The 15,534-nt window shown below is 43.1% G+C and overlaps 2 protein-coding genes across 2 annotated transcripts in view; one reads left to right on the top strand and one right to left on the bottom strand.

Moving 5' to 3' along the window:
• LOC133420919 (type II inositol 3,4-bisphosphate 4-phosphatase-like) overlaps nt 1–2,813 on the top strand; it is a 44,583-nt gene extending 41,770 nt beyond the window's left edge. The window contains exon 11 of the mRNA XM_061710802.1: nt 2,594–2,813. Coding sequence (XP_061566786.1) covers nt 2,594–2,714 — 121 coding nt within the window. The 3' untranslated portion in view covers nt 2,715–2,813. The remainder of the gene's footprint in view (nt 1–2,593) is intronic.
• LOC133420805 (tripartite motif-containing protein 16-like) lies at nt 305–2,131 on the bottom strand. Its single transcript, XM_061710639.1, has one exon. The coding sequence runs from the start codon at nt 2,129–2,131 to the stop codon at nt 443–445; it is 1,689 nt and encodes a 562-aa protein (XP_061566623.1). The 3' UTR covers nt 305–442.
• Nucleotides 2,814–15,534: the final 12,721 nt, after the last annotated feature.

Here is a 15,534-nt window from a genome sequence, read left to right as displayed (position 1 = left end):
TTTTCATCGTTAACGTCTTTTGTGTTTCCTGAGCGAGTTTCATGTTGAACGGACGATCCTGCTAGGAGGAGTTCGTTAAAGTACGACACGTGAAAATGGCATAAATTGCACCAAAATGACACGATTAATTCAAAATGGCCGAAAGGAAGTCGGCCATTTACAATTAATCGTGTAATTTTGGCACAGAGAGACTTTTCTTTAAGTTGCGACATGATACAGGTGTGTACCGATTTTCGTGCATGTACATCAAACCGTATTGTGGGGCTTGAGGCACAAAGTTTTCTAGGGGGCGCTGTTGAGCCATTAGGCCACGCCCATTAATGCAAACCATTAAATATCAAATTTTTCGCCAGGCCTGGCCTGTGTGCAAAATTTGGTGACTTTTGTGGCACGTTTAGGGGGGCAAAAAGGCCCTCAATTCGTCGGAAGAAAAACAACAGTCTCAGTTCTCACCAGCAATAATGGAAACAAATTCAGCAGTGTTTTCGTCAGCATAATCAAGCCAGAGTCCAGCATGGAGCGGCTGGGTGAAAGAGGTCTGGACTCTGTGGAGGAGGGTCATGGTCTCAGAGACGCTGTAGAAGGACAGAAGACCAGCTCTGTGGTCCAGGTACACTCCAACTCTGGAGGAAGCAGGACCTGAGACGGGAGTTTGGATGTTGTTGTAGCAGACTGAATAACTGCTTGTTTCACAATGTAACGCCCAGGATTTGTCATTGTGTCCAAACCCACAGTCATCTGAGCTCCCTGCCCTGCTGATGTTCTTGTATGCAACTGCAACACGAATTCCTCCTCCTCTAAATTCCACCTCCCAGTAACAACGTTCAGTCACACTTTCTTTACTCAGCACTTGCCACCAAGTAGTGAATCTGTCTGGATGACTGGAAAAAGACTTTCGTCTGTTCATTAGTGTTACTTTTCTGTTCCCATCAGACAGAAACATTTGGCTGTGAGCTGTGTTTGGATCCAGAGTGATGTCTCGTGAATATTTCAAGAATCCATCTCTGGTCTTTGGTTCTGGTTCCGGCAGTAAAACATCCACTTCAGCCACTGACAGTGAGATGTTTGTCCACGTCTCTCTCAGAAGGTCCTGTAGTTTCTCTCTGGTCTCTGACACAGCTGCTGTCACGTCCTCAAAGTACCTGAGAGGACGAATCTGGATGCTGGATGAGTGTGTGGACTCACTGAGGGGTGACGGTGAGAGGTAGTTGTGGAGGAACTGGTTGTGGTCCTCTGTGTCTGAGAGCTGCTCCAGCTCAGCGTCTCTCCTCTTCAGGTCAGTGATCTCCTGCTGCAGTTTCTCCTGAAGATCTTTGACTCGACTCACTTCATGTTCCTGCTGGGATCTGATCTGCTGCTTCACATCGGAGCTTCTTTTCTGGAGGAGACGGATCACCTTGTTGAAGCTCTTCTCACTGTCCTCCACTGCTATATCAGCAGAGACATTGATGTCCTCCACCTCCTGCTGAAGCAGCTCCACGTCTTTCTCTCGGTCCTGGATTCTCTGCTGGATGTGTTGTCGACTCTCCTCCAGCTCCTTCTGCTTCTCACATCTTTCTGCTGCAGCTGCAACTGTTTCATGACCTTTATGTTCATCCATCGTACACAGATAACAGATACTCTGCTGATCAGTACGACAGAAGATCTTCATCACCTCATCGTGGAGAGAGCAGATGTTCTCCTGGAGCTTCTTGGAGGGATCCACCAGCTGGTGTTTTTTAAAAGCAGGAGCATCATAGTGAGGTTGGAGATGTTTCTCACAATAAGAGGCCAGACAGACCAGACAGGACTGGACAGCTTTCACCTTCCTCCCAGTGCAGACGTCACAGCCAACGTCTTCAGGTCCAGCGTAGCAGAGATCGGCCGGAGCAGATTTGAGTCCGGTTTTCTTCAGCTCCTCCACTAAAAAGGCCAACATGGTGTTTTTCATCAGGACTGGTCTCGGATTGAAGGTTTTCCTGCACTGGGGACAGTTGTGGGTTCCCCTCTGATCCTCTCCATCCCAGTGGGTTTTAATACAGTTCTTGCAGTAGTTGTGTCCGCAGGGAATCGTCACCGGATCCTTCAGTAGATCCAGACAGATCGAACAAGAGATTGTTTCTCCGTTTAACTGAACTCCTTTCTCTGCCATTTCACCTCTCTGTGACTACGTCGGTGTGTTTTACTTCCTTGAACCTAAATCTTGTTTGACAACACCATGAAAAGAATGTGGTCCGTCAACTTCACTGCTTGTACACAGTTACACCCACCTTCAACTTTGTTTCAGAGGAGGAAGGAGGGATGATGTTATATCATCTGGTTGTAGGAGGAGGAGCAGTTTGTAGTCCATTTTCTCTACAATTTTCTCTTAAATGCCTTCTAACATCAATAAACTGAGTCAATATTGTAAAACAGACACTATATGGGCAACTGATAACATAGAGAAAATCACTTCAAGCTACAGATGTTTGTCTAACATGGTTTCTGTATTTTGACTCAGTTTTTCGTAAAACAAAAAATGATTAACCGACTGAAATGAACTGAATGAGCTTATCTGAGCGTTTCGCTGGACGATTGTTTGTCACTGCTGATCTGCGGTGCTGCATGTGTGCAGGGACGGCTGCAGGGTGGAGAACGTGCAGAAGAATGTGGGCAGCAGGAAGTTTGCCTTCAGCAGCGTCCAGCTCCTCACCTTCCCCAAACTATACAGACCTCCAGACGGCAGCTACGGATAGACACGCCCACATCTTTGGATCGGAAGATCGTCTCATCCCAACTGTGTTGACGGTGTTATAAATATGTGTAAATGTTATTTTTGTGCTCATTAAAACCTTCTGAGATACTTTGTGGTAGGTGGCTCAGTTTAAAGAGCGTTTGCTCCGCAGACAACCGGTGTGTGAATGTGTGTGTGTGGATGAACGTAAAGGATCCTTGTGTTCATTTGGCTGGTGCAACATAAGAAAACCAATGAAATAGAATCAAAGTTATTACAAGCTTTTATTATATCATGCACAATGTTTTCTGCCCGGAGGTAAACTTCTCTCAAACCACAAAGGTAGGATAGAAAATGCACACGGTGGTCATCGATCCAGTCATATTTATACTAAAAAGGGAGGTGTTCTTTACGTAAAATTAATCATAACTTTGTGTAGACAAAACTCAATCCAATAGGCATCTTTGGTATGTGGTGGAACGGGATATTTGCATCATGGCTCTGCAGACAAATCGGCAACATATTGATGCTATGATGTCAATATGGACTAAACTCTCTGAGGAATAATAACACACTTTCAATTCACACTTTTCATTCATTCAATGAATCTCAAAGTGCTAGAGTTAGACCATTATTCATTCATACACATTCTCTCTGGTGGTGGTAAGCTACAATTTGTAGCCACAGCTGTCCTGAGGCAGACTGACAGAAGCGTGGCCGCCAACCTTCCGATCATTGGATGACCCGCTCTACCACCTGAGCTACTGCCGCCCCTCGACACCAGTAGTAGGTAGGAATGTTTCTTGTAACTTGTTGAATCTATGGCACAAAGGATTAAGGCAGTTCTGATGGCAAAAGGGTTCTAACTCGGTTCGGTTAGGTAGATCATCGAGGGTGCGTTGGTGTCTCTCACAACCAAACCAAAGAAGCTCAAAGTTATTTTTTCTTTAAAGTTAATCATCAATTTTTGGTTAGTTGCCAGATTTATTTTCCGTCCTATTTATATAAATACCGTATTTTGCGGACCATTAGGTTTACTGCATTATAAGGCGCATGTATTTTCATACACAAGGCACACCAGGTTTTATGGCGCATGATAAAACATATACAAAGCGAAGCAAAACAGTCAGGTAAGTTGAATCCATTCAAAACAACTCAGAATATTGTTCAGTTGTAACTAATACAGAAAAATATTTTAAATCAATCGTGTTCCATGAATCCACCAATAAAAAGTGGCGGAGGTAAGCGTGGCGGTACGTCCTGTTCTCTGATTGGTTTACCGTTGCCAGCGATAGCATACACCTGAAGTTAGTGTGAGGTTGAAACAACGTTGTATTCAAACAATTGATTATAGTTGGATTATGATATACATTTGAAAATTGGGTTTAGGCTGAAAAACCTAACGTAAACTTGATGTCTAATTACAGCAGTGTTTCTCAATCCTGGTCCTCGTGGGCCCCTGTCCTGCATGTTTTAGATAATACCCTGCTTCAGCACACCGTGATAAAAGTACCTGTCTCATCAACAGAGCTGTGCAGACCTTGGTGACAAGCTAATGACGACTTTTAATTAGAATCATGTGTGTTGGTGCAGGGAAACATCTAAAACATGCAGGACAGGGGCCCACGAGGACCAGGATTGAGAAACACTGAATTACAGTAAGGTAATGTTGACTAGATGTTGGATTATGGTTGTTTGCCAGCGTTACATATTTAATTATCGTCGTTTAAATAACGTTGTCTGACGTTGTAACCTGTATCCAACCAAGGGCCGACTTCAACGTGTCAGCTGAACGGTCTGATCATCAACCAAGCGAAGCGGCTTCATCGCTACCAAAGTCACAATAAAACTGAGTGCAGCATAGCACATGAATCTGTTTTGAAGTCAGTAAGCACAATATTCATCCAGAAGTGGGATTATAGGGCGCACTGCCGAATTTTGAGAAAAATTAAGGATTTTAAGTACACTTTATAGTGCACAAAATACAGATTTTTGGTCTGGAAAACGTTTCTCTCTCTCATCTTCATTCAATGGCAAAATGGCTCAACAGCGCCCTCTAGAAAACTTTGTGCCTCAAGCCCCACAATACGGTTTGACGTACATGCACGAAAATGGCTACACACCTGTTTCATGTCGCAACTTAAAGAAAAGTCTCTTGGCGCCATGGCCGAAACCAAACAGGAAGTTGCCCATTTTGAATGAATCGTGTAATTTTGGCGCAATTTATGCCATTCCTTTGGCAATTAATACGGCCTGAACTGTATCATGAACCCAGGTGTGTTATACATCAAAATGTGCATTTCCCTCCTGCGACAACGCGCATTACTTTTCTCTTTCAAAAGCGTTACCGTGGCGACGCTAGACGCAACGTAAAAGGCGACAACAAAAGAGCGACATACTTTTTCTTTTTTTTTTTTTTACTTTATTTAACATTTCAATTACAAAATCCCTTTGAGGAAACATTACCGGTAGTTTGCATCTGAAGATCCACATAATTAACGCCGTGTCCTTTTTCACCCGAATGGAATTAGAGATTTTAATGCGCGCATACGGCGAATTTGAACATTTTGAACAGTTTTTCGAAAAAAGAGTAATATAAAATTAATTTACTGTAACAGATCTCCACATCATTCACCTGCAATCCTGTGGAACCCCTTGATGGCTTGGACAGGTTTATGTAGGCTTGCCACCCGTCCCTTGAAATACGGAATTGTTCCTTAATTGGGAATTAAAAGTTGCGTTTCGTATTGAACCAATACAGACACATATTATGCTCTTATTTATTTATGTAATAATATACAGGTGGAGGTCGGAAAATTTGAATATATTGCAAAACTTCATTCGTAGTAAATTCAACTTAAGGTGAAACAAATATTATTTCCCAATACATGCAAAGTGAGATATTTCAAGCCTTTATTTGTTATAATTTTGATGATTATGGCTCACAGTTTATGAAAACCCCAAATAAAAAATCTAAAAAAATTAGAATATATTATGAAATCATTAAACAATTCAATCATCAAAATTATAACAAATAAAGGATTAACATATATTGCTTTGCCTGTAATGAGACTATGTATAATGTACATGTATTACGTGGTCTGATAACCATCTCCCGACGAATATTTAATTCTCTGCGCATTAATGCTGCACCTTCATCAATTGGGTCTTCATCAAAAGGAAATGCCATGTTCGTGATAATGGACTTCTAATATATATACTGACTCTGTTTTTAATGACAGACAGCAGAACTTCCACAAAACTCGCCTGCTGACTGAATGAATGAGGAAATCAAATGTGCGTGCGGCTCTGAAAGAGGCGGAGACGCAGAGAAACTCCAGGTTCATTCATATAAACCTGGTCCCGACCAGGTTAGGTTCAGAGAGTCTGTTACTACGGTAACTGACCGAGAGCTTAAGTTACCTCTCTTTGTGAAACAGGCTAGAGTGTATATATATATATGTATAAGATGTATACATATAAAAAATGTTATCTGTTATTTGTTATCTGTTTTATTTTGTTTTAAATAAAAAGTGTAAACTTCTTTATATGTGATTGCTTAATTTACTAATGGTTAACTATGGTTAAGTGGTTAAGTAATGCTTATGAGGCAGTTAAGCATTAATAATGTGTTACCTAAGGGATAAATGTGTTACACTTTACAATAAGGGTCCAGAAAAGTATTTACTAATGGTTAATTATGGTTAAGTAATGCTTATGAGGGAGTTAAGCATTAATAATGTGTTACCTAAGGGATGAATGTGTTACACTTTACAATAAGGGTCCAGCAAGCCTTTACTAATGATTAATTATGGTTAAGTAATGCTTATGAGGCAGTTAAGCATTAATAATGTGTTACCTAAGGGATAAATGTGTTACACTTTACAATAAGGGTCCAGAATAGTATTTACTAATGGTTAATTATGGTTAAGTAATGCTTATGAGGCAGTTAAGCATTAATAATGTGTTACCTAAGGGATAAATTGCCTACAGTAATCCGCATGTTGACGGACTGATGACGGATACGGAAGTGGAAGTGATTGCGGAACGCGGGAACGCGGAACACCAGGCAGATGGCAGCGGTGTGTGAGACCTGTTTACCTGCCCTGTCAAAACTGAGGGACAGCATTTTGAGCCTGAAAGCTGATCTAAAAGAGAAGGACAAAATCCTTATGGATTTCTCTACAGTTGCCACGACGCAGTCAAAATTTATTGCTCACCTGAGATTATCCGGTACCGGTGATCGGAGCATGACGGCCATGGATAATACCACCCTGCCATGGACCGGATCTCCCACCCCCGGATCTCCAGCAGCAGCACCCGCTGGGCTCCGCTGGCTCCAGCAGGGAGCCAAGCCGAAATCCTCGGCACCCTCCACCTCCTGTCTCCGTCCCGCGGAGTGGCAGTACTCCGTCAGGGAGGAGAGAGCGGCGGCTCCAGCGCCGGTGAGCTCGACGCCGCTCAGGCCGGAGAAATCCTGGGCCGTGGTGACCAGAGGCACCAGGCGTCCATCTCCCCCTGCCCCGCCACCGGATCTCCCACTGGGGACCAGGTTCGATGTCCTCAGCATGCAGGATTTCCCGCCGATGGGAGCGCGTCCCGGCTCTCCGCCGGGACCGGTCCATCCAGCTGATCGTGGCTCCCGCCAGCCCAGGAACCGGGATCTGCGGGCCCAGCCTGGCTCGGCCTCTCCGTCTCGGCCAGGAGCAACCGCGGGCCGGCGTCACCAACCCCGGGTCCCCTCCCGCCAGAGGCGCAGCTCCAGGCGGCCCTCGGAGCAGCGCACCCCACCTGTACTGGTCCCCGGAACCGCGGAGCAGCGAACCCCACCCGTGCCGGTCCCCGGGACCGCGGAGCAACGCACCCCACCTGTCCTGGTCGTCGGGACCTCATTGGTCCGCCATGTGAGGGTGCAGGGCAGCCGGGCCTTCTGCCACCCCGGAGCCCGAGTCAAGGATGTGGAGTCCGCCGCCCTGCGCCTGTGTGATCAGCACAGCTCGGCCTCCACGCTGGTCCTGGAGGCCGGGATCAATGATCTGAGATACCGGCAGTCGGAGGTCCCTGAAGCAGGAATTCAGGGTCATGGTGGACCGCCTGCTGGACACGGGGAAGCGGCTGGTCATTTCCGGGCCGCTTCCCCCGCCGCGCTACGGGGACGTCACCACCAGTCGCCTCCGCCAGCTGCACCGGTGGCTGAAGGGATACTGCTTGGACCAAGGTATCCCATATGTGGACAATTTTATGGCTTTTTTAAACAGACCCCACCTTTTTAAACATGACGGCCTCCACCCAAACCAGGTGGGGTCACGGCTTTTATCAGTGAACATTGACCTGACAGTCCAGTCCTGCACCACCACCTCATGACTCACCGCTAACACACAGACACATAGGAGCACATCTCACTCACCCCCACCCACCACATACACCAACACCACACACACCTGTACAGCACCACCACCACCCCGGTCACCAGAATCTCTGGACACCCACACTATAAAAACCATCATTTCACACAGAAAAACAAAGCACAGCAATGTTTTTAGATCCAGCTATGTTTTTAACGTTCCATTAAGTCGTCATGATGAACGTGCGTTCGGCACAGACATCAAGATGGCTGTGCTGAACGTGCGCTCTCTTTTAAACAAATCTTTTATTATAAATGACTTGATTTTAGACAGGAAACTGGACTGTATTCTCCTTACAGAGACATGGCTTGGCACAGATGCACCTGTTGTTCTCACTGAGGCCTCCCCACCAGATTTTAACTTTCTATTTTCCACCAGGGGGGACAGGAGAGGGGGCGGAACTGCATCAATAACAAAAATCACTATGTCATCCAATGCAGTTCCTTTTAACAGCTATACATCATTTGAATATCATGCTTTTGTTTTTAGCAACCCCCCAATTCTCTGCATAACGGTCTACAGACCCCCCCAGTATTCCACCTGTTTTATCAGCCAATTCTCTGAACTTTTATCAATTATTCACACCTCTTACAACAGGATCTTAATAACTGGTGATTTTAATCTGCACTTAGACAACATCTCAGACCCAGTATCCAGAGAATTTTTAAACCTTTTAAACTGTCTAGATTTTAAGCAACATGTCACACAGCCGACCCACAGCAGAGGGCGCACCCTGGACCTGGTCATAACCTCCGGCCTGTCCCTGGGTGCGTGCTCTGTTGTGGACCTGGCTGTGTCTGACCATTTCTGCGTGTTTTTTAACATCACCAGTTTTAACCAGCGGGAGGCCCCGGTGAGAACGGTGAGGAAACGTAACCTAACTCCTGAAGTGGCTGCAAATTTTATCCAGATTTTACAGAACACTCCTGCAGAGATTTTACCAGCACCCTGTGATTTTATCGTTGAAAATTTTAACAAAATACTCAAAACAACGCTGGACTCAGTGGCTCCGATTTTAACCAAAAGAATTAGCAGAAAACCTGGGCCTCTCGGTGGCGCAGTGGGTTAAGCAGCGGCTCATATACTGAGGCTACAGTCCTCCTGCAGCGGTCGCAGGTTCGAATCCCGGCCTGCGCACCTTTACTGCATGTCATCCCCGATCTCTCTCTCTATCCCCTTTCATATCTGCAGCTTAAATAAAGGGCCACTAGAGCCCAAAAAAATCTTTAAAAAAAAAAAAAAAAAAAAAAAAAAAAAGAATTAGCAGAAAACCTACACCCCCATGGAGAACTGAGGAAATAAAGAAACTAAAAAGAAACTGCAGGAGTGCTGAAAGGAGATGGAGGAAATCAAAATTAACCATACACTATGAAATTTTATGCCAACTCCTTAAAAACTACAATAATACTATTAAAAAAGCAAGAACTTCACATTTCAAAAACTTAATTTTAAATAACAAAAACAATTCCAAATTCCTATTCTCCACAATAGATTTTTTAACAAATGGAAACCCTGACAGATCCCATAATACAGCAACAGACCGTTACTGTGAGGATTTTGCAGACCACTTCAGGGGTAAAATTGATGACATTAGATCCAGTCTTTTATCTCAACAGATTTTAACTCTTAACACACCTGGATCAGTGCTTTTACCTGAGGAAACACTGGAGAGTTTTGCCTTGGTTGATGCGGGGACACTTTGTAGAGTTTTCTCCAAGGTAAAGCCCACAACCTGCCTTTTAGACCCCATTCCCACACCGTTTTTTAAAACACTCTATGAATTCTTTGAGGAACAGCTTTTGTACTTTGTCAACTGTTCTCTTCAGACGGGTGTCGTCCCCGCCTCCTTTAAAATGGCGGTGGTGAAGCCCCTTCTGAAGAAGAGTGGGTTGGACCCCAATGTTTTAAATAACTACCGGCCTGTATCCAACTTACCGTTTTTAAGTAAAATTTTAGAAAAACTTGTTTTTAACCAAGTGAATGAATTTTTAAACTCAACACACATTTTAGAGGCTCATCAGTCCGGTTTTAGGATGAACCACAGTACAGAGACAGCACTTTTAAAGATTTTAAATGACATCAGGTGCAATTTAGATAACCAAAAACTCACAGTCTTGGTTCTGCTGGATCTAACCGCCGCCTTCGATACAGTAGACCATCACATTTTATTAAACAGACTGAAGCACCTGGTCGGCCTCTCTGGTACTGTTCTTAAATGGTTCACGTCCTACCTCACTGATCGAAGTTTCTTTGTAAGTTTGGATACATGTTCCTCAGGAATCTATAAGATAAGTTGTGGGGTTCCCCAAGGGTCAATTTTAGGTCCAACTCTTTTTAATCTGTACATGCTGCCCCTTGGGGACGTCATCAGGAGACACGGCATCAGCTTCCATAGTTACGCTGACGATATGCAACTGTACATCGCCGTGTCTCCTGATGACACTGGGCCAATTGATGCCCTTTTTAACTGTATTTTAGACATCAAGTCATGGATGGCAGCAAACTTCCTACAGCTCAACCAGGGCAAAACAGAGATTTTACTCATCGGTCCTGAAGGCCAGAGAGAGAAACTTTTACCAAAGTTACAGGATTTTAAACCCTCAAAATCAGTTAAAAATCTGGGCGTGATTTTTGACTCTGAGCTCACTTTTATTCCACATATTAAAAACATAACAAAGATAGGTTTTTACCATCTTAAGAACATAGCCAGAGTCCGCCCGTTTCTCTCTCAGGCTAGTACGGAGGTGCTAATGCATGCTTTTATCTCATGTCGTTTAGATTATTGTAACGCCCTGCTCTCTGGTCTTCCCAAAAAGAACATGTACAATCTACAATTATTACAGAACTCAGACGCATGCGTGCTGACGAGGACCAGAGGGCGGGAGCACATTACACCTGTTTTAAAATCGCTGCATTGGCTCCCCGTGCGCTTCAGGGTTGATTTTAAGGTTATTTTACTAGTTTTTAAGTGTCTTAATGGTCTTGGGCCTTCTTATTTGTCTGCACTACTTTTACCCTATCGACCCTCACGGACCCTGAGGTCCTCCGGTGCCTTTTAACCATACCAAAAGTTAGAACCAGGACACACGGGGAGGCGGCATTCAGTTTTTATGGTCCCCGATTGTGGAACAGCCTCCCGGAGAACCTCAGGGCCGCAGAGACTGTTGATGTTTTTAAAAAGAGGCTCAAGACCCATCTCTTTAATCAGGCTTTTAACTGACTCATTTAACTATTTTAAATTTCTTATGCTCACCCTTATTTTTATTGGATCTTACTGCTCTGTTTTATATTTAGTTTATCCTTTTTTATCATATTTTATTTTCATTGTTTTATCTTAAAGGTATTGTGACATCATTTTTAACATGCTTTTAACACTATTAAAAGTCTTGGGCAACATCCCTCAAATGTGTCTAAAAGAGTGTAACAAGAAAAACTTCACTCTAGTACTCTTTTCCTGGCTTTTTATTACAGTGTTTTTTTGCGCCGTGAAAAATGCTTCCTTTCCCCCCTTTCCTGTCAATCATTGCTCCGCTCCTCCTCCAAACCTCCTCCTCCTCCAGCCATACGCTCACAGCGGCGTCGGAGCGACAGGCGAAGCATGCACGGAAAAGCAGGAGGGCGAACCACAGCAAACAATCATAAAAATAAAGGCATGCAAGCAGCACTGTCCCCTTATCTTAAGTCCAGTCAGTGGCCGCGGGTCTTCTTAGCAGTTTTCCTCCGGTGATTAGAACAAAAGAGGCGTGTTAAGCCTCATTTATGGTTCCGCGTTAAATCGACGCAGAGCCTACGCCGTAGGGTTCAGCGTACGGTGCGCGTCGCCGCGTAACCCTACACCGTAGGCTCTGCGTCGGTGTAACGCGAAACCATAAATCAGCCTTTATGGTGCGCTGGAGAGGAGAGGAGACAGGGAGCTGGGTGGAGGGGGCGGTGATTTAGCGGATCGTTACGTAACGATCCGCCACCAAACCACATGCGCCGTTTTTGCATAGTTATGCGGAAAATCCCAGAAAGCACACAATACACTGAATGTTAAAAGTTCGTTGTTTTTTGGGTGTAATTGATGTCAAGACACCCAACAAAACACAAAAAATCAAGAAAAATGTGTTTTTCATGTCACAATCCCTTTAACCTTTGTCTGGTGTTAGGGTCGCCACCGACCCGTTCTTAGGTTTTAAATTCATAAAACTACCACAAAAATGCATTTATTGCATCAAGGCTTTTTGACTTTGTCAGGAACCTCTATTTCAACAAAATAATATCCAAAAAATGTTTTTCACTAAATTATAAAATGCTCTGGTTGAAATTGTTACATTTTTGGTGCTAGGGTCGGTTTCGACCCGGTTATAAAATTAGCTTATAAAGCAATAATTAGAGCCAAAACTGAAATCATAAGTGCACTATCAGACAGCCAGCTCCTCTTCCAGTCATGTGAGCTTCAGTGGATTCTCATTTTGGATTTTTGTTTTCCAGTTTACCTGCACAGAAGCAAAAACAAATAAAGTCGGGCATGTCCAGACGTTTAGGGTCAATTCACTCATTTCACTTGCAGAGTGCCCCTCTCCAGTTTGCAGCATGCAAAGATGAGAAGAAGATTTACAGTAAGCCAATTTCTGGACTATATTTTTGTTGAAAATGAGAGAGACGACAATGAGCAGAATAGTGATGCAGAGGAGCAGGCTTCTGAGGAGGAATACGATGTGGAGTATCATCCAGAAGATACTGACACATCTGGTGAGTCTGACAAGGAGGTCACTGTTGCTGAAGCTTCTCCTGCTGAAAAATTCAAGTCCAAAAATGTAAAGATACTTTGGAGCTCAGTACCTCATGATGTACATGGCAGGGCAGCTGCTGAAAATGTCATCAAAAAGGCCCCTGGAATCACAGGGTTTGCTTTGACAAGAGTCAGAGATATCAAAACATGTTTTGAGCTATTTATGCCATTGTCAATAAAAAGAAATTGCTATGACAAACCTTGAAGGGAAAAAAGTCCATGGCGACACGTGGAAAGACATGGATGATGAATGCCTGGATGCTTATATTGGTGTTCTTCTTGCTGAAGTGTACAGATCCTGCAATGAATCTACTGATCTCTGGGATGCATCGAGAGGCAGAAATATTTTCCGGGGAACAATGTCACTTCAGACCTTTCGAATGATATCACGATTCCTCAGATTTTACAACAGGAATACCAGAGCAAGATCTGACAAGCTTGCCCCCATCAGGGATGTCTGGGAGAACAGGGTGCAGCTCCTTCCATTGATGTTCAATCCAGGGCCAGAGGTGACAGTGGATGAACGTCTTCTCCTTTTCCCAGGAAAATGCCCCTACCGGCAATACATACCCAGTAAGCCAGGGAAGTACGGCATCAAAATCTTGGCAGCCTGCGATGCCAAAAACAGCTATGCTTGGAACCTACAGATTTACACAGGCAAAGCTGCGAGTGGCATCCCTGAGAAGAACCAAGGAAAACGTGTGGTCCTTGATTTGACTACTGGCCTGCAGGGTCACAATATCACTTGTGACAATTTTTTAAAGTTCTATTGCTGAAAAAATACTTTTTTTTTCCATTTCCTTGAGGTAAATGTAAACGGGTCGAAATTGACCCATAACACCATAGATGTTACTATAGTTAATAATATTAAAATGAAAAAATTGATGAAACAAATTTATTTAAGACATGTGTTCTAATATGCCTCAGTAATAGCCAGGTAACACAACAACCTTTTATTTATTCATATGATTCTCTTGAGGTTCATTTTACCAGTTTTTAAAATTGAAATCAAGGGCTATACTGACAAAAAAAGGCCCAGAGGCCCACACCAAAAATATTAAAAGCAATATTTTCCTGGATAAGGAAGCCTAACAATGTAACCAAGAGATGATAAACAAATTGGCTGATGGATAATTGCTTTTAGTGTATTTTAGAGATGATTTAAAACACGGGTCAAAACAGACCCGTTAACATCGGAGATGGTAACAGAAAGCTAACACCAGACAAAGGTTAATGTTTTATCTAAATATTTTAGTCATTATTTATGGTCTATTTTATACATTTTACTGTCTTATTCCTTTAGTTTTTAATGTCTTGCTTTTTAGACATACTTTTAGGATTTTATGTTATGTTATACTTTTTAAAACTCTTTTAGTGTATTTTATCCTGCTTTTTTTGTAGCTTTTAGCTCCAGGGTTTCCTCATGGGGAGCCTCCATGCTGGGAGTGACTCTGGCCTGCAGGGGGTCGTCCTGGGGGTGGTTCTGGCCTGGATGGTTGTGGAGCTCTGCACCACGGCTTCACCGCTGTGGTGTGGACTCCTTTATCAGTCCGGGCCGGGATGGTCTCTGTGGGCCCCCCCCCCCCTTGTAGCTGCGGGCTATGGGACCTCCTGGCGTGGACGGCTCCCCGTTACCGTTTCCTCACCTGGATCCTCTGTGCCTAGCCATGTCTGCACCGTGTGTCTGTGTGTGTCTGTCTGTGTGTGTGTGCGGGGAGGGGGGAGGGGGAGGGCGGGGGGGAGCATTAATACATTTTATGTTTATGTTTTATGGAAAGCACTTTGTGTTACATTTTTTTTTGTATGAAAGGTGCTTTATAAATAAAGTTTGATTTGATTTGATTTGATTTGATAAATGTGTTACACTTTACAATAAGGGTCCAGCAAGCCTTTACTAATGGTTAAGTAATGGTTATGAGCCACTCCTATACATTTATTTAGGTTTATGTCAGGTTACCGTTCATAAGGTCAGGTAAGCTACCTGATAACATACACAGCACCATTAGGAAACGATTACTTAAGACTCTAAATAGTTGTTTAATAATGCCCATCCAGTAAACATGTACACCATTAGCAAATGATTAGTAGATGTATTAGGTAGCTGTTACTTAATGCATATTCACTCCAAATAAACACCATTAGTAAATGATTACTAGGGACATTATTAACGTTTTACTTATGTATTAACTAATGTATTACTTTATACTAAGTAATGCATACATAAGGATAAATAATTACATCATGTAACGTTTATTAATGCTTACTAATGTATTAATTAACTCTGAGCAGTAGGCATTAATTAACTGTTTATTAATGCATTAACTAATATGCTAATTAATGTTAAGTAATACATAATAATGGTTATTTAACTATTATTACACTGTTAATTAATGCTTAATAATGCATTAACTAACTGTTTATTAATGCATTAACTAATATGCTAATTAATGTTAAGTAATACATACTAATGGTTATTTAACTATTATTAAACTGTTAATTAATGCTTAATAATGCATTAACTAACGTTAATTAAGGGACCCTTATTGTAAAGTGTTACCCAATATTTGATAGTCCCTATTTTCTGGCATAACTTTTGAATGGTTTGAGATAAAGAGTCGTGGGTGGTGTCATCAGACTCGGTTTTTACTCCTTCACCTCAATTG

The sequence above is a fragment of the Cololabis saira genome, chromosome 20 (genome assembly GCF_033807715.1).
Source record: "Cololabis saira isolate AMF1-May2022 chromosome 20, fColSai1.1, whole genome shotgun sequence".
In the NCBI taxonomy this organism is placed as follows: domain Eukaryota; kingdom Metazoa; phylum Chordata; class Actinopteri; order Beloniformes; family Belonidae; genus Cololabis; species Cololabis saira.
This window is presented reverse-complemented; position numbering and strand designations above follow the sequence as displayed.

Bases quoted from the DNA above. Each gene is read 5' to 3' on its own strand.
- LOC133420805 (XM_061710639.1), bottom strand. From the start codon at position 2,131: ATGGCAGAGAAAGGAGTTCAGTTAAACGGAGAAACAATCTCTTGTTCG.